The 19,532-nt window shown below is 44.0% G+C and overlaps 1 protein-coding gene across 6 annotated transcripts in view; it reads left to right on the top strand.

Moving 5' to 3' along the window:
• GASK1B (golgi associated kinase 1B) overlaps positions 1 to 19,532 on the top strand; it is a 95,855-nt gene that overhangs the window by 16,323 nt on the left and 60,000 nt on the right. For 5 of the 6 annotated variants that reach the window (XM_081541694.1, XM_081541693.1, XM_081541695.1 and 2 more), the window contains 3 exons: positions 2,723 to 2,767; positions 12,203 to 12,261; positions 13,467 to 14,610. In XM_081541694.1, the coding sequence (XP_081397820.1) occupies positions 13,701 to 14,610 (910 nt within the window). In that variant the 5' untranslated portion in view covers positions 2,723 to 2,767; positions 12,203 to 12,261; positions 13,467 to 13,700. Of the gene's footprint in view, positions 1 to 2,722; positions 2,768 to 12,202; positions 12,262 to 12,447; positions 12,769 to 13,466; positions 14,611 to 19,532 lie in introns of those variants that run through there. The other variant, XM_081541691.1, reaches the window with a different exon arrangement.

The following is a 19,532-nucleotide window of genomic DNA, read 5'->3' as shown; positions in this document are numbered from 1 at the left end:
TAAGGAAAAGGACAATGTCTTTTTCCCAAGGTCCAATAAGTGAATACATAAAAATAAGCCCCTGTTTGGTTTGAAATTTATGACAGACTGGTAGTTGAATTATTCATCAAACTAAAATGAATAATCTATAAAACTAATCAAAGTAGTCTAGCTCAGTCACTTGGCAGATGACAAATTTGGCCTGATTAGGATTGTCATGTTTGAGGCTGTGTGTAGGCGGGATCAGCTTTTCCGTGTTGGGATAAGACATGACGGGAAGAGTTTAGATATGAAGCCAGATATGTCTGTTAGGTTTGGGCAGGTCCTGAGGTGGTGGCTGGGGAAGAGGTGGAGAAACTGATAGGGTGAAAGTTCCAGAAGAGTCTGGCCTGGACAGTGGGATCCCATACTCCTCTTGATGGTGGCACCATTGACTCTCCTTTATGACTACGTCCAAAGAGACTTGACAGTGACTGCCGCAGAGTAGCTACTCCAAAAATATTTTAAATGAAAAAACAAAAGACTAATATAGGAGCCTAAAGACATGGCAACAGGCACCTCAGGCTCTCATAACCCCTTACAAGTATCTCTATAATATAGAGAGACGCCTGCCTGGAGAAGAGACATCTGAAACTGTCCAACAACTGGTGACCCCTCCCCTGAGTTCTGAGCAGATGGGCGTGATCAACTTGAATCTCTTTCTGGCCATGATAAGTAAACATTCCTAAGGTCTTTTTTTTACCCCCACTATAGTGTCCTGGTAAAGACCAAGCTAACACCTTTTTGATATACTAAGGGCTTTTATTTATTAATTCATCTAACCCTTACAGCAGCCCTAAGGAAAGCTATTATTAAGAAGAGTAAAATGAACATTAAACTATTATATTTCTATTGATATCACTCATTACTGTTCTGGTAATGTTGCCAGGGGTCTAAGCAGCCTGAAGATGTCAATTCACCTGAGGAGAAGTCTGTCCATGTATGATCTACACACAAGATTGTGTATGACAAGTGCCCATGGCCATCACATTGCTAAGGAACCTTGACTATAGCCTCATGTGGTTACCATAGGCTAATTTTGAATAAAGGCAAAACTTACCGAAGATTTGAATCCAAAATAACCAGCAGGATGTACCTGATTATCTTAAATCCTTCGCTAAGTGTAGAAGGAGATAGTGAATCAAATTCTGAATAATTTGCTATATTAATAACTCAGTAAGACTAATGACTGTTGAATCTGAAACTAAGTGCTGATCAGTGTTTTACCCACTGCTGTTTTCTTGTAGCCTCCTTAGAGAATGCTCAGTCATCAGCATCATCCTTGCTAGAAAAAGGGAGCAGGTGAATAAGCCATGACTTCTTCTGTGTATTAAGCACTGTGCTAAGTGCTTTACATACATGTAATATGTAATTTGACTCTTAGCACAACCCTTGAACTAGATACAATAATCCCAGTTTTTCAGATGAGGAAATTGAGCAAAATGAAATTTCTTGGTGTCTTAGTCCAGGCTACTATCACAAATTATCATAGACTGGGCGATTAAAACAACACACATTTCTTTGTCACAGTGCTGGAGGCTGGGAAGTCTGGGATCAGGGTGCCAGCATGGTGGGACTCTGACTGAGAGCCCTCTTCCTGGTTGGCAGGTGGCCGTCTTTTTGCTGTGTCCTCATACAGCACAGAGCAGAGGCAGAAAGCAAATTCTTCTGTCTCTTCTTTTTATTTTATTTTATTTACTTGACTGTGTCAGATCTTAGTTGTAGCATGTGGGATCTAGTTCCCTGACCAGAGATTGAACCCGGGCCCCCTGCATCGGGAGTGCGCAGTCTTAGCCACTGGACCACCAGGGAAGCCCCTGTCTCTTCTTCCAAGGGCACTAATTCCACCAAGATGGCTTCACTTTCATGACCTCATGACCTCCTGAAGGCCTGGACACCATCACAGTGGTCATCAGAGTTTCAACATGTGAATTTTGAGGGGACACAAACATCCACAGCACTTGTCAAAAGCACCGTTGAGATAAGAGTATTTTGCTTACAGATTCCTCAGCTCAGCTGAATTCAAGTGGAGATTTCCTGTCATCAGCTCTATTGTCTGGTTATTTCTGTATCCTAAGCAATTAGTGCAAAGATAAAGCAAAGAACCTTGCCTTTGAGCTGGTGATGACCTCAATCAAGGTTGTTTTCATCCGCCAGAGAACTGCAAAATGATGTGCCTTCTTCACCAAAGATTTCCTGAGGGGAAATAATTGGGGTGTGTTATATTTAGAGAAACAACATGTTCGTTCTTAGAAAAATATTTGATTTTCTTCTGTGTGTTACAGCGCTTTGTATCTGTTCATCTTTTTAGTTTCAGAATCCATTCCAGGCTTCTCACCAAAGTTTTCTGGCTTATAATTTTTGGCTGCGATACACATTATGTGGCCATGGGAACCTGAGGACTGCTTTTAGGAAACCAGTGTGATTTTACCATAAAAGGTGTCTTTATGGGCACAGAACTGGTGCTGGCCCAAGGAAGCTTTGAGTTCTTCCTGCAATTTTCCTCAGTCCCTCCACACCCAGCCACGAGGGCTCCTGGTTTTCATTTCATGGACTGTGAATTGCAGTCTCTCTCAAATTTTTCCTTTCCCCAGTATTTGTACAGCATGACCTTACTTTGAGAAAGGGGCTTGGTTCCAGAGGGCTGGGTGACTGGCTGGGCAGATATGTGTATTAATCTGTTCTGTCTGTTCTAATCCAACAGATTAAATGTCGAGGAGGAAAAAGAACACTCATAAAGGGAGAAAAGGTACAGAATGACTTCACATAATGTGGTTTTGAGTCTTCATGCAATTTTTTTCTTTCCTTTCCTTCCTCTTTCGGCATTTTCCCTCTCTTCCTGGACTGCCTAGTTCTTTTTAGGGTTCGTCCATCAGGGCAATGGTTCTCAAACATAAGCACACATCAGATTATCTGGAGGGAGGGCTAGGTTGAAGCGCAGTTGAAGAACTGTGCTTCTAATAAATTCCCAAGTGAAGCAGTAGCCGCTGGTCCAGGGCCAGAGTCTGAGAACCACTGGTCTAGGGACGGTGCTTTATTATCTGAATCTTTTCATTCATCCATTCATTCAGTGTTTAGTGAGACATTACTGAGTCTTAGACACAGCAGTCTCCTGACAGAACCCAGCTTTAAGGACTGGTATCGTAACTGAGAGTGGGGTCTGGCTGCTTGCCGCTCAAAAGCCAATAAAGAGGCCAGGTTGGTGGAAAGGAAAGTTTGCTTTACTCTGGATGCCAGCGCCAAGTGGGAAGGGTAGTGTGTGTGCTCAGTCACTCAGTCATGTCCGACTCTTTGCGGCCCCACGGACTGTAGCCTGCCAGACTCCTCTCTGTCCATGGGACTCTCCAAGCAAGAATACTATAGTGGGCTGCCATGTCCTCCTCCAGGGGAATCTTCCCAACCCAGGGATTGAACCTGCATCTCTTGCACTGCAGGAGGATTCTTTACCATCTGAGCCCTGGGAAGGGTGGACACCTGTCCAAAGGCTGAACCCCGCCCCCCCGGACAATCGGGGGCAAGAGCTTTTCCAGCCGGCTGTGGGGGAGGTCTGCATGCAGAAACAGCACAGTCAGCTTTAACAGTCATCTTGAAATTGGTCATTGGTGGTCTGACCAGTGTCATCTTGATTGTTTTAGTTAATCTTCAGTTCCAGGGTCTGTTTGTTCCCATTTCCTTGAGGCCAATTCTTGGAATTGTGGCAGCTTCTGTCATGGCTACAGTCTGGTCATAATGTAGTTCACTTTTTCCACCTGGTGGGGGTTTCAGTACCTGCAAAATAGCTCACAGGATACGGCTCAGAATATTATCTCCAGCCCCGGAGAAGGAACTGAAAGTCCTTGATTTTGCTTACTGACTACATTATTATTATTTGGTCTCCTTTGACTGTTTTTGTTTGCTTCTGCATTTTCTCACTTTTCTGATTACACTTTTTCTTTGGCTAAAGATTTTTTTCAAAGACAAAAGGTGGGCAGAGGACATGGGGGGCAAGAACCATAGGGCCCTGCTCCATTTCATTATTTAAAGAGTGTTTAATAAATGTTAATTTGTTGCACAACCTACATTTCCTCAAGTCTCGGCAGTCTGTGGGAACCAAGCATTCTTTGGTGAGACTGACTCCAACTGCACTGATGCTCACCATCTCCTGCATGAAAGCAGACCTCCAGCAGCTCTCCAAAAGCACTATTTATGCCACAGGGACTTGTCACTTGTGTGCTTATAAACCCAATCAGTTCTGATCACCGCAAGCCAGTCTCTCTCCGGGATATTTTCTCTGTGGAGCTACTTACAGGGGACTCACTGCCCAGCCTCCTCCTGCCACTGCTGCCGCCTTCTATAGCATCCACACCAGGAGTGCCACCCCTCTGTTTCCCAAACTGCCAATGTCTGGAAGTGGGAGCGGGGAGGGGAGCAGCTCCCTGACCCTGCACTCTATTTCTTACCTGGAAACCGACCTGTACTGCTAGCGCCTCAGTGTCTCAGAATAAGACATGTAAATCCCTCGATCAGAGTTTGCCTGTAGTTTTTTCCTGGGGCTTGAACTCATAGGGTCAATGGGTTGGATTGACCCACACAATTCTGACAATTGGTCAGAATTGACTCACACATTCTGTCTTTTTTAATCCAGTTTTTCTATCTGTTCATAACCACGTGTGTGTGGTTTGCCACATGTGTCTGAACCATCATCGGGAGCACAACTGAGTCTCAAAACTACGAGACAGAAATGCAAAAAGGGACCTCAATTTCTCCGGTCTTATTTTCCTGTACTTTTAAGGTGTTCATTTATAGCTCCATTTCTAATGTGGCAAATTTAATCTAGGATGCCAGGGGCCTTCCTTCCTTTAAGTGTACTCTGCCTGCGGCTTATTTCTTTTATAGCAACTTGCCGTAGGGTGGGAGAGAAGTGATCCTTTGTCTACACTAGGTTCCTGCAAGGAGCCGAAGGATAGAGACACAGACTGAAAACCACTGCTGCCCAGGACGTTTGGTCCTAAGCCATGAACGACCCAGGGCCAGTGTGTCTTTCTGTCCTGGCTTTCTTCTGTGTGGCCTGGGAGTGTGGGCGGGAAGCAGAGAATTGAGGCCTTCAGCATCCACAGTTGAAACAGAGAAGCTTAGTTGTCTAGACTGTCTGGGGCTTTTAAACAGAACTTACCTCCAACTTACCTACTTTTTCTGTTCCTCCACGATGACTCTGGGTGTCGTTGGGTTTTAAAACTATAAAACAGATGCTGATTATTATAACATGCATGGTTATAATGGTGATGGTTTAGTTGCTAAATCGTGTCCGACTCTTGTGACCCCATGGACTGTAGCCTGCCAGACTCCTCTGTCCATGGGATTTCCCAGGCAAGAATATTGGAGTGGGTTGCCGTTTCCTTCTCCAGGGGGTCTTGCCAACCCAGGAACTAAACCCATGTCACCTTCATTGTAGACAGATTCTTTACCACTGAGCCACCAGCGAAGCCTATGACATGCATAGATCCTCTAATTATTCAGAAGTGAGATGACAACCCTATGAATCTGTTATTGCAAACAGATATCAAATTGGCCGAAGTACATTTTATCTGCTTCCTGGGAACCCTGCTCAGTTCCTGAGCGTGTGGCAGGACCATCCTAACACAAACACACTCTAAATAAATGGAACCAACATTCCTAGGGAGATGAGGGCAAAGGGACTGTTGTGGGGGATTCCTACTCTGGGAAACCGCAGGGCAACTCTTCACCAGGTGTAACAGTGGACCGAGGGGAGGAGATCCAGTGCGTGAAAGACTGGGTAGTTTGTTCCCTGGAAATAGGCCTACTGGGGGCTCTCCTGGCCACATATGAGAAGTGAATCTAGGACACTCAGCACCACTTCATAGATCTGTAATGCTAGCTCTGAGGCAACACTGGGTTTTCTTCCACAGGGCTCCCCAGAAGGCTCAGTGGTAAAGAATCCGCCTGCCCATGCAGGAGACTCAGGTTCGATCCCTGAGTTAGAAGGATCCCCTGGAGAAGGAAATAGCAACCCATTCCTGTATTCTTGCCTGGGAAGTTCTATGGACAGCAGAGCCTGGCAGGCTACAGTCCATGGTTGCACATGACTTAGTGACTAAACAGCAAACAACAGCTCCTACTGAGACTAGACGTGGTGGTCTGAGTCAACATGAAAGATGTCCTTAACTGTGAGTCCTCAAGTGTCAGATAAAAGTGCACGTATTTTTAGAACATACAACACGAAACCTGTAACTTCTTTATAAGGGTTTAGAGGCAGATCTAGGACTTCCCTGATGGCTCAGATGGTAAAGAATCTGCCTGCAATGCAGCAGACCTGGGTTCAATCCCTGGGTCAGGAAGTTCCCCTGGAGAAGGGAATGGCTATATACTTCAGTATTCTTGCCTAGAAAATCTCATGGACAGAGGAGCTTGCTGGGCAAGGAGTCGGACATGACTGAGTGACTAATACACAGAGACAGAACTAGTATAGATCACTATTGAAGGAACGAAGGAACCACCAATTTCTTGGTACCAACTAAACCCGTCTATAAAAAAAATTTCAAAGTTTATCAGGTTAAGGGTGTTTCAGCAACAGGCCAGGCCAGCTTGGTGCCGCCCAGGCCTGATGTTAAGATGGGTGATAAGAGTACTAGCAAATTCCCCATGACAAGCAGGACAGAGGTCGGATCCAAGAGCCGAGGCTAAAGCCAGGATTATAGTTCTAGAAGAGCTGTGGATCCTAGAGGTCAGGAGGGCAGCAGGCGAAGGTTAGGACTCAGTGGACAAGTCTGGTCAGCACTAACTGATTTCACAGAGGAAGCTGTGAGTGAGATCTTAGTTCCCTGCCCAGGAATTGAACCTGCATAGTCTGGATGAAACCCAGAAATCCTAGCCATCAGAACAGCAAGGGCTAGAGGCTAGAAGCTGTTTTTCCTTGGATCTTTGCCCCCATTGAAAAATGCATGTCTTGCAAAGGCAAAACTGTAAATGCAGGTACAAAGTTTATTATTACTGACACAGCACCACAAGTGAGGAAACACAAAGAAAAACAGTTTTAGTTAAGACAGAACTAAGGTAGAGATGCACGAAGAGAAAGGGTGTGGGCGTCCCCTCCTAGTGAGGAGGCAGTTAAGTCTTTTTTATGTAGGGTGGTTCTTCTGGGTCTTTGTTTACCTTTAGCCAATTATCTGGTTTCTTTTTCTACACCTGACCTGCCCTATGACCCTCCCCAACATTTTTTCCAAGATAGATTCCAGCTCAGAGGCCTATAGGATATTAGCATCACCTACTATGGGGTGGTGTCCCCTCCTTTTTGACCCCCAAGGAGCCTTTCTGCGCATGTGCAGTGTCTCCCTTGCTCCAAGGATGGGAAATATGTGACCTCTTGATCCTTGACTCAAACAAGATTTAGCCTCTCTCTGTTCCTGCCATGATTATTACCTTAAGGTATCCACAGGAAGCAAAGCCTGGCTATTTATCTTGTTTCAGACGTCATTGCCATTTCGGAGAGCAAACAGGAGGCTGGTTGTAAGTATCTTAACCTGGAGCCCACTTATCCCCCGTTTCAGGAAATTCAAACAGGTTGTAAATGTCTGGCCCGAAGTCCATCTTTTCCTTGCCCCAAGAAATGTAAACAGGAGGCCAGTTGTAAATATCTAGCCTGGGGCCCATCTATCTCCTGTCTCAGACCAGATACAAGGATCCATCTGTGGGTCTGTACCTTATGTACCAAGTGTGGGTCAAGCACAGCAAGGAGAAGTTTACCGCTAAGCTTTTCAGTGACTGGGGCCCTTAGGCATCCGTCTGGTGGGTGAGCTTGCGCACACGTCAGCAGTAAATAGCACACTTGACAGATGTGGGGAAAGGAGAGCCCTCCTCACCATCTGCTCTGGTCCTGGACTTCGCCCAGGTAAAGGACAAACAGTCTTTCCATACGTGTATCTTTTCCTGGGAAACCTTGAAAGATTGAAAAATTATTTCATGGCCAGTAAAACCTAAGATGTTTCACTTGACTGTAGATAAGTGTTAATTTGTTTCTGAAACTAGCCATTTAACTTTTAGAAGCCTGAATTATAACCTTTCACAGTAGACTTTTTCAAACTGTGAATTTTTGGGCTCCTTCTTACAGAAATTAAGGGGAATCTCTGGGGAGCTGGATGGAACATAGGCATCTTTTTTTTTTTTTTCAAATTTTCAGTGATTTCATTGTTCTTTAACTTTTTAATTTAATTTTGAAATCATGAATACATCGGGCTTCCCTGGTGGCTCAGCTGGCAAAGAATCCGCCTGCAATGTGGGAGACCCGAGTTCGATCCCTTAGTTGGGAAGATCCCCTGGAGAAGGGAAAGGCTATCCACTCCAGTGTTCTGGCCTGGAGAATTCCAACGACTGTATAGTCTATGTGGTCACAAAGAGTTGGACACAACTGAGCAATTTTCGCTTCATTTCACTTCACTTCAATGAAGTCATCATTGTAAATCACAAATTCTTCACTGTAAATGAAAAAGATGTAAAAAAGTATTACTCTCTTACTCCTTTTCTATATAAGGGTATAGCATGTATGATCATGATATAAAGAATATAAATGAGTGTTTGTTTACCCACCATCTTTTTCAGTTTTATTAAAGGATAAGACATGTATGGGAAATGCACAAATAATAAATGGATAGCCAAGAAACTATCCCCAAATAAACACCACCTAGGCGAAGAAATAGAATATTAGGGAATTCCATGGTGATCCAGTAGTTAGGACTCAGCTCTTTAACTGCAGGGACCCAGGTTCAATCCCTGGTCAAGGAACCAAGATCTGCAAGCTGTGCAGCACAACCAAAAAAAAAGAGTGTACAATATGATTAAAAAAAAAAGAGAAGTGGAACATTAGCACACACCACAGTGCCTGCGCACATAACTTCTCCATAAAGGTATAAAAAATTAGCTAGTTATTTTAATGGGCCACACCATTGTCTTATTGTCTACTTTACCATTTTTTTCTCCTGAAAGATTTATTCTTCAATGGAGAGAGAATGCTTTAGATGTGAGAATTATCCTATCGATCTCTCTGAGCTAATAATAGTCATAGCAATCACAAATATTTTGAGTGTTCTATGTCTCTCTATGTGGAGTATGTGGATATTAGAGCATGGCAGCAAATTTTCAAACCATGACTCATTCAAGGAATTCAGCCTTATTTTTCGAAAAGTAAATGAAACTTCTCTTTGGAGCCCATGACACCTGATGGGAAAAAAATCCCTTTGTGTTCAGTTTCAATTGTGACCTTGAACAAAATGTGGGAATGGTTACACATTTCAGTGTGGGTTCACCAGGCCTGGGAATGCAACTGCTGCCCTGGGGAGCTGAGGTCTCAGGAGCAGACGATGTGACTATGTCTGCTGGACCACTTGTGGGCAATACACACAGGCCCAAAAGAGAAAGTCAGCCTGCCGGTCATCTTAAGTGCTGCCCAAGAGAACAGCCTGAAGAAACAAGGAGGTCTCCACGGAACAGTGGGCTGTCAGATTCGGAAGGGCTGAGCAGACATCAACAGCCAGCCAGAGAGGCCATGATCTTCAAAGTGAGGGCACCGCCCCCCTCCCCGGTCAAGGGTCAGCTTTAAGCATCTGCCCAGTCCAGAGAGCCAGCACACCAATTCATAGCGTCAGAGGGGAGCAAGGTCATTTCTGCTGTTAGCTTTACTTCCCCATCACCCTTCACCTCTGGCACAGCCAGAACCACTCACAGCAGAGTGAGTGGGCAGGAGGATCAGGTACGGGAGGTCTAGACAGAGGAAACAACACCGTGTGGATTTCCTTTCTCCTTTTTCTATAGATTTTGGCTACAGTTTCTGAGGAATAGCAAGCTTCCAGAGAGGGGAAATGCTGTAAACATAAATGTGAACATCTTGACTATTACATAGAATCTAACTTTTGACTAGTTTGTGTGTGTGTATATGTGTATATCTGTGACTAAAATGGAGACATTAAAAAATAATCTAAGTCTGACTACAGAAGTTATGTCTGAACTTTTATCCAAAGGAGTTGAAAAGCTCTATACTAGTCCAAAGAGCAGGTTTGAGTAGGCAGTGGGAAGAATGATTCAAATTGCTTTCTGGGGCTTCCCTGGTGGCTCAGTGGTAAATAATCTGCCTGCCAATGCAGGGGACACAGGTTCGATCCCTGATCCAGGAAGATTCCACATGCTGTGGAGCAACTTAGCCCACTTGCAGCAACTACGGAAGCTTGAGTGCCTAAAGCCTGTGCTCCACAACAAGAGAAGCCACTGCAATGAGAAGCCCGTAAACTGCAACAAAGAGTAGCCCCCGCTCTCTGCAACTAGAGAAAAGCCCATGCAGAAACAAAGACCCAACGCAGCCAAAAACTAAAACAAACAAGCAAAAAAAAAGTTTTCTGATTCTAACTGCTGAGCATTGCTTAGCCAGTGTATTTTTAATATCAGTATGTTAGCTACAACCATGATTCTATGAGCTGGTTCCAAACTCTACCAGAGATCTTTGCCTTGGGGCAATGGTGACTCCCTGTCAGGAGGCCAAGCCTGGGAAGGGCCTCTGAGATGATCAGTGAGGCATCAGGGACAAAAATGTGGGGAGAAGAGGGACAGTCAACCAAGTTCACTAACTCAGACAATTCTTATCTACTTTCTATACATTTCTCCACTAAAAAAACAAGTTTTGGAAACAGTGGAGCTTTCCCCTTAGTGTAACCTAGCCTCTGCCAAACACTAACTTTTACTTTTTAAAGAGTTCAGGTCAGTTATTCCTCTAAATACAAGAAAATAACAAGATAGTTTTACAAACCAGCTTTGTTATAGCTTTCTTTCCAGAAGTTAGTATTTAGTATCAGAAAATAATTCTGGTGGAGGTGTGCTTTAAAGAGTATTGCTACCATATAATCCAGCAATCTCACTCCTGGGCACATAACTGGAGGAAAACATGGTTTGAAAGACTACATGCACCCTAGTGTTCGGCTGTTTACAATATCCAGGACATGGAAGCAACCTAAATGTCCATCAACAGAGGAACAGATAAAGATGATGTGGTACATATATGTGGTGGACTATTATCAGCTATTACAAAGAATGAGATAATGCCATTTGCAGCAGTATAAATGGACCTAGAGATTATCATACTGAGTGAAGTAAATCAGACAGAGAAAGATAAATATCATATGATATTGCTTATATGCAGAATCTAAAAATGATACAAATGAACTTATTTATGAAACAGAAACAGATTCACCGATTTAGAGAATAAATTTATGATAACCAGTAGGGGACGGGTAGGGAGGAGGGCTAGAATGGGAGATTGGGATTAGCACACACACACTGCTATATATAAAGTAGATAACCAACAAGGACCTACTGTATAGTACAGGGAACTCTACTCAATACTCTGTAATAACCTAAATGGGAAAAGAATCTGAAAAAGAATAGATGCATGTATATGTATAACTAAATCACTGTGTTGTACATCTGAACCTAATATAACATTGTCAATCAACTATACCCCAATAAAAATGTAAAAAAGAATATTGAAGTACAATGGAAATCAATTTGATGCTTAAATTCTCAAGAAGTTTAAACAGAATCTACAGGTATTTCTAGGCCACTGTCAGTACTGGAATTGTCCTGTCTTGTTCCTCCACATGGCAGAACTTTCAAAGAGGAAGAAAGATCTGAGTTTGAGTGCTAAAGGAACAGTTCTGTTATAATTTTTGGTATTTTATCACTTGGAAGTTAATTCTTTCCTTCTATATATATTCTAATGCCTTGATCTTTTTTTGCATTGTCAAATGTAGTCTTTTTAGGATTACAGACAATACTCTAATTTCTCCCACCCCCATATCACAACCTTCTTTTCCGGGGGGGGAGTCATTCCTTGCCCCCTTCCAGTGTGCCTGCCTGTTTGCCTTCTAGATTCTATTTGCTGTAAAAGCAAAAACAGTGTCTAAGTGAGACCCAGAGGTCACCAACCCTTGCCTTTGTGCCGGGACATACAAATCACCTAAACCAATCACTAACCTGTTTTTTAAAAAACCTCCAATCAGAGAGAATCCACAACTTTCTTTTTGTGAACTGTTATACTGTGCAACAGCACACGTAAGTGTCTCTTCCTACCCATGTGTCCTCCTATTTGCCTGTTCTATTTTAACCCTCATTTGCATTAACCCTTTCTTACCTTTTTATGAATTTCTAGGCCACTTCTCAGAACAGGTGGGAGATCAACGTGACTCTGGGCACAGCCAGGATGGAAAGGTGAGTCCCTGGGAACTCTGAAGCTCCAATCCCAGGCCTCTGGGGTGATGGCATTCATCTCAGGAGGGCTTTATTCTACTGCTGCTAAGCAAACCCTCTCAAATGCCTTTGAATTCCAAGAGACTGACATTTTTGAGTCTGTTTCTAAACGGGACACTAGAGGGCTCCCGGGGGTTAAAAATAAGTGGAGAAATATTTGAATGAAAACTGCTTCTGGACGGCATTTGTTTATTTCAGAATTTAAAATTAAAGTTCATTTTTTTTAATATTAAAAAAAAACCCTCACACGTCTTAAAAGTGGGTTGTCAGCAGACAGTTAACAAGTATCCGTTTTGCTTTTCAATCAGTAGTTTTCAAGGGAACTTTTAAAGCTAAGCTGAAATATTTGAAATGTGGAACACTCTTGACCATGAAATATGGTCTACTTACATGCCTCAGCCTTTAAAAGTTCTTTGCATTAGAGTCAGAGATTACATTCTTCCTGGAGCCACGCACGGGGCCAGTTGCGTAAGTAACGTTGCTTACCAGTTCTTCTTCTTTTTAATAATGAGAAAAAAGACAGCTAGAGAGCTTTGGGTTTTCTTTCAGCTGAATTTGGTGGAAAGAAAAGGAATAAAAAGCAGTTAGATGCATGTTTTGTGTTTATGTTTGTGTGTGTGTAACCGAATAAATATAATTACTTCCAAGATACGTGTACATGTATGGCTTTATAGTATAATGACCCTTGTAAGATAATGAAATGTATTATGAAGAAAAGGTTGTACCATCAGATTAAGAGAATATATTTCTGAATTTGAATGTTAATACTTGGTGCTTCTGCCCAGTTAATTCATGCAAGACTTATAAAAATAAATAAAAGATAGCTATAGATTTTTAAAACCCTTTGTTGCTTTTCTTAAATCATTTTTTAATTTCAAAAAGAAAAGCCTGGATTTGTCCAATTTTAATGCTTTTTCTTCAGAATCAAATTAAAAGACTCTAGCTACAAATTATAAAGCAGTCTTGGATTTTGGTAGTTTGTTTTTACTAATTGCAACTGAATATCAAATGTATGCATCTATCTTGTTTATTTTTTAACTCCATTTAAAAAATCATTTAGTGGTGACAGTAATGAAAGGAAAGGGTCCCGTTTATTAAATTTCCTCTTGTGGAGGAACTGAACGGGAGTTTGTGACTCAGTGCCCTCTGTTCGCATTCATTCCCAGGAACTAGTCAGACTTCTCCTTGGGGAGACTGATGGGGCTGTAAAAACTTTGTTGTGGCCAGTGTCAGAAGCCTTCCCGGCTCCATCGCCAACGCCTAACTTCCACTTCGACCCACTGGAGACCACTTAGACACCTGAGCGGAGCCGACAGCTGCGTTCAGAAAACCATGCTTCATGTCAGCAGGCACCAACGGCCGAGTTTAAACTCTGTTCAGCATGTGGACACGGCGGAGAAATGAGCTGTCCGGACAAGCCAGGGCAGCTCATAAACTGGTTCCTCTGCTCCCTGTGGGTCCCGAGGGTGCGGAAACTCTGGAGTAGCCGGCGCCCCAGGACGCGGAGGAACCTCCTGCTGGGCACGGCCTGCGCCATCTACCTGGGCTTCCTGGTCAGTCAGGTGGGGCGCGCCTCTGTCCAGCACGCAAGGCCGGCAGGAAAGGGGCCGCACCGGAGCCAGGCTGCCACCGAGGCCCCCTTCCCTGAGATACCCCTGGATGGCACGCTGGCCCCTCCCGAGTCCCAGGGCAATGGCACCACGCTGCAGCCCAACGTGGTGTACATCACCCTGCGCTCGAAGCGCAGCAAGCCAGCCAACATCCGTGGCACGGTGAAACCGAAGCGCAGGAAAAAGTATGTGGTGGCTTCTAGGGTTTCGGGGCCCGAGGCTTTGGTGGGACCATCCCTTTGGCCTCAGGTACCTGCAAGGGCAGTGGATTCTGAAGTGCCCGGGCACGTCCCAGGAGGAAACCTGGCCAAGGCTGGGGAGCGACCCTGGAGGTGGATCCAGGGTCCGGGAGCGCGAGGTGGGGGCGCAGATGTGCAGCTGCCCCTGGCTGGGGAGAGCAACATCAGGATCTACAGCGAGAGCGCCCCGTCGTGGCTGAGCAAAGAAGACATCGGACAGATGCGCCTGCTGGCCAACGGCGCCGTGGCGGGTCTCCAGCTGGCCCAGTCCAGGAGCGGAGCACGCCTGCTGGTGCTGGAGGGGACTACCCGGCCCTCGGTGCCCGCCTGCGGTTCCAGCCCCTGCGGGCTGCTCAAGCAGTCTCTGGACATGAGCGAAGTGTTTGCATTTCACCTGGACAGGATCCTGGGACTCAACCGGACCCTGCCCTCTGTGAGCAGGAAGTCTGAGTTCACCCAAGGTAACCCTTTCCCAGGCTTCGTTATTTGCAGCTGTCGGGGATTGGGCTTGATTTTCTCTTTCGCCTCCCTCTCTTTTTCTAAATGATTTTCTCCACCCACGGTTCCCATTTGGACAGCAGCAGCAGCGTGTCTATCCACGTGATTGGCATCCTTGATTTTCCCAGCTTTGGGAGGATGCAAGCGTGCTGGGGAGACGCTGTTCTCCACAGGCAAGAGAAAGCCCCCACCGCCAAAATCTGAGCTCACTGTTTCCCTGACCTTGCTTCCCAGAGGTTTATTAAACCTGATTAAAGCCAGTGTCAATTTCAGTGATGAGGAGTGGAAGGTGGGGTGGAAGAAAAGAACTTGAGGGCAGTCAGGCATATTATTAAATAGGATACTACTATGGAAGTAAGTAGAATGTTGTGCATGGGAAGTTTTTAAAAGTAAGGAGGGAGTGGGTTATCCTTCTGCTGCAGATGGAATCTTTTTAAGAGGCCCAGAGCCAGATCATGTTAAATTCAACACCTTCATTTTTCACAATGAATTTAACTGCTTTCATTTACAAAGCTAATGAGGTCAAAAGAGGTGATTTGTTCCATAGATACACCAATCAGCTGGTGGTTTCTCCAAGTCCATGACTACGGTTTATGGAACCTGAGTGTCCAGATGCCGTCAGGTGATAAACATTTTGTCCAGTTCCAAGGTGTACATCCAGCTGCTTCGGCTGCAGGTGGCCAGGACTGGTGTGTGTCCATGCTCATACCACAGAAAGAATTTTCTCTGATGCCTGAGGCAATTCCAGACTGTTAGGACAGAGTAGGGTAGGTCCCTTACTTGTATTTGAAAGCATAGTGATCCCAGAAGTTGTCACTAGCTCAATCCAGGCTAGTCCGAGAGGCTAAAAAGAACCCCAAAGAGACTGTAAACTCAAAATCTATTTCTTTACTTCCTGTCACCATGTGAGTGCGTGCTCAGTCGCTTCAGTTGTGTCCGACTCTTTGTAACCCCATGTACCCCATGTAGCCCGCCAGGCTCCCCTGTCCATGGGATTCTCCAGGCAAGAATACTGGAGTGGGTTGTCATGCCCTCCTCCAGGTTATCTTCCCAACTCAGGGATCAAACTGGCATCGCTTATATCTCTTGCATTGGCAGGCGGGTTCTTTACTACTAGAGTCACCTGGGACGCCCCCTCCTGTCACCATAAAAGCATTTCAGCCCAGGCCCTGTGGAGTTTAGACTGGAATGCCTTAAAGCCCTGGGACTGGTCAAAAGCCAAACTGCATTTTAATAACTTCAGGAGTGTAATTTAGCCTTAGAATGGGTACTTCTTGAACTACCTGTGGTTTGCTTAGAAAGACTGGTCATTCCCTACTCATCCTGGTTCATGGCTAAGTGCTTCAGATTCATAGATGTGTTTCCGTATCTCAAGTTCACAGAGTCTTCACCAGGATGAGGCCAATGTGAGAAAGCCTCTCAAACATTCAATCAAATGTTGGTAAAAGCTCATTTTTAGCGGGTGCTTGCTATTTGCTAAACACTACACAAACTGAGACATATAGTTCATATACACTGTGATTCCTATGTTTCTCACAACAGTGCTAGCAGGTAGATACTATTATTATTTCTACTTGGTAAGATGAGAATACTGAGGCTTATTTAGGCAAAGTAATTGGCCTCCTGTTCATGGCTAAGCTGGGTTTTGAGCACAGGGGCAGCAAACTTCATGACATCAGCTCTTAGCCTTTGGGCTTAGGTGGCTGTATCACTTCCTCCAGACAGGAGCATCCTGGAGAGAAGGGAGATGCGGGAGGGCACAGAGACAGCAGGCACACACTGAGGCTGTCCTGGGCCAGCAGGGCAGAGGGTCCCCCGGGAAGGCCCTCTTGCCATTCATTTCACGTTGTAGAGGCCCTTGAGAAGAGGTGAGGCGTGCTTAAATGTATCCTGAGGAACCATACTCTGATCTGTCCTTCCAGCTTCCCTGGGAAAAAGCTGGATGGATTTGGGAGAGTGAAGTAAAATTAGGAGCCTGGGCTCTGGAGCCAGACTGCCTGAGTTTGAATTTACCAGCCATGTGACCCTCCATGAAACAATACCTACCTCATGAGGCTGTTGTTAGTTAATCCATAGAAAACCTTCAGTGTATGTGTCTTTCTGTGTGTGTATGTGTGTTAGTCACTCAGTTGTGTCCAACTCTTTGTGACCCTGTGGACCGTAGTCACCAGGCTTCTCAGTCCATGGAATTCTCCAGGCAAGAATACTGGAGTGGGTTGCCATCTCCTTCTCCAAAACCTTCAATAAATAGTGGCTACGTGTATTACTACACTAAGCACGTGAGGTTTGAACTCACAGAGCCTCCAAGCCTCATCTATCATCTTATTTGTTTTAATTGAAGTAGAGTTGGTTTACAGTATTGTGATAGTGTCGGGTGTACAGCAAAGTGATTCAGTTATACATATACATATATATTCTTTTCATATTCATTTCCATTACAGTTTATTAAAAGCTTTTGAATATACAAAATATACTCTGTGCTACACAGTAGGTCCTTGTTGGTTATCTGTTTTCTATATAGTAGTGTGTATCTGTTAATCCCAAACTCTTAATTTATGCCCTGCTCTTTGGTAACCATATACATTTGTTCTCTATGTCTGTGAGTCTATTACTGTTTTGTAAGTAAGTTCATTTGTATCATTTTTTTTGGTGGTTCCACATCTAAGTGATGTCATATATTTGTCTTTGTCTGACTTACTGTCCTTAGTACGATAATCTCCAGGTCCATCCATATTGCTACAAATGGTATTATTTCAGTCTTTTTTATGGTTAAGAAATATTCCATTGTATATATGTGCCACATCTTCTGTATCCATTCCTCTGTTGATGAACATTTAGATTGCTTCCGTGTCTTGGCTGTTATACTGCTGCTATGAACACTGGGGTGCATATGTCTTTTCGAATTAGTTTTCTCTGGATACATAACATTTCTTTATGTGACAGGACTAGGACTGAAACCCAAGTGTCCTGTTTGCTCAGTGAAACTTCTTGGTGCCAAGATACCTCTAAGGTATTTAATTAGGTTCTTCAAATATCCAGCATCTTTGCGAATGAAGAAGGCACTTGCATTCAATTTGAAGGAGGCATTTATAATCCCAACATAGGCTGGTGTTCCCCTCTCCTTTCCGAAATAAGTGGTTATGGAAAGCAACTGGCAAGGTTGCACTGACATGACTCTCTATGTGATGAATTAAATACCAAAGATCGTATTTCAGGTAATATCAGAACTTTCTTTGTTCTTTCTTTGATTCTTTCTCCTACCATGTAGTTATTGAGAGTCATAAAATCAGGCCAATTTCCTCAGGAGGCTAGGACCTAATTTAGATATAGTTATGAACACTCTGCACAATATAATTCTATTCATGGAGACATTGTACTGATGTAAAGAACATTCATAGGTCAGTTCTAGTCATGGTACAGGATCCACCGTCTTAGGTTCCTGGTACCTACCTCTAGCCTTTTCCTGACTTGTGTCTTTCTCCCTTTGATTTCCACAGATATGTGTATCTTCCCTCTAGGGTCCTCCTAGTCCTCTCTTGGTCCAAGCTTAGCTTTATTTGAGCCTCCGCCTCTACCTAAAGTGGTGATAGATCTCATCTAGGTACCCAGCATCCGCTTCTGGCTCATTCTGTGTCACTGTTTTGTAACTACAATTGCTTGTTTGATCATCTCTTCCTTCCCACTAGGCTCTAGGTCTGTGAAGGCAGAGATATCTCCTGTCTTGCTCATCACTGTGTTTCTGAATCCCAGTGGAGAGTCTGACACATAGTAGGTGCTCAGTAAATATTGTTGAATAAATGTAAGAATGCATTTTTGGACTGTTCCACTGACTCTAAACAGTAAATCTATATTTGCTTCAGGCTTTCAAAACTCAGGACAACTGCTACCATTTTTTTGTCCTAAATCCAGGCTGGGCTTTCTCCTGCAGTATCTTATAAATAGCTCATTGAAAAGGGTAATAAAAAATGTCCTTGGCAGCCTCTGAATTATGCAAATAATAAGGTTTATGGAGCTTATTCTTGTGAGGACCATCAATATAATATGTCTGCAACCTCATGTGCTCAGTCACTTAGTTGTATCCAACTCTTTGCAACCCCATGGACTGTAACCCGCCAGGCTCCTCTGTCCATGGGATTTTCCAGGCAAGAATATTGGAGTGGATTGCCATTGTCTCCTCCAGGGTATCTTCCCAACCCAGAGATCGAACCAATGTTTCCTGCATCTCCTCTTTTGGAAGGCAGAGTCTTTACTACTGAGTCACCTGGGAAGCCCCTCATACCGTAATGTATGTGGCCTCATACCATGGTATGGTGGCCTCATACCACAATGTATGGTGGCCTCATACCACTGAGCCGCCTGGGAAGCAACCTCACACTGTAATGTAATTTGATAATGAGTTTTCTGTAGGAGGAACAGTGGAACTCAGGTATGTATTTTTCTGATGATCTGGCTTGGCCTGGGAGTAAAACTTTTAATATCTGGGAGAGTAGTTAGGGAGACAGTCCTGTAAGCAATCTGCCGTTAAGTGTTGTTTCTCTTCTCTGACTTTTGATGTATGTTTGTGAAAATGAATTTATGCTTGGTAACAAGAACACAGCTAGTCGGTCTTACGTGGTGAATACAGATATTTTGCTTATCTCAGTTAATCTTTCAAAGAAACCTATGCAGGAGACACTTTCTTACTTCAATTTTGAGAAGAAAGAAAGATAAGAAGAAGGCAGCTGAAGGTCATACAATGAGTTAGTTTTCCAGGAAGAATTCAAGCACTTGTCTTGTAACTTTCTGTTTATCATCTGCTTTCCTCACCAAATCATTTCAGGGGCCTTAATTAACTGTGCCTTCTTTCCCCTTCACCACAACCTGTTCATGTACTCGTTAGTCAGTT

This window comes from Giraffa tippelskirchi, chromosome 11, assembly GCF_054371585.1.
Source record: "Giraffa tippelskirchi isolate mGirTip1 chromosome 11, T2T-mGirTip1v1.2.pri, whole genome shotgun sequence".
NCBI classification, from domain to species: domain Eukaryota; kingdom Metazoa; phylum Chordata; class Mammalia; order Artiodactyla; family Giraffidae; genus Giraffa; species Giraffa tippelskirchi.
This window is presented reverse-complemented; position numbering and strand designations above follow the sequence as displayed.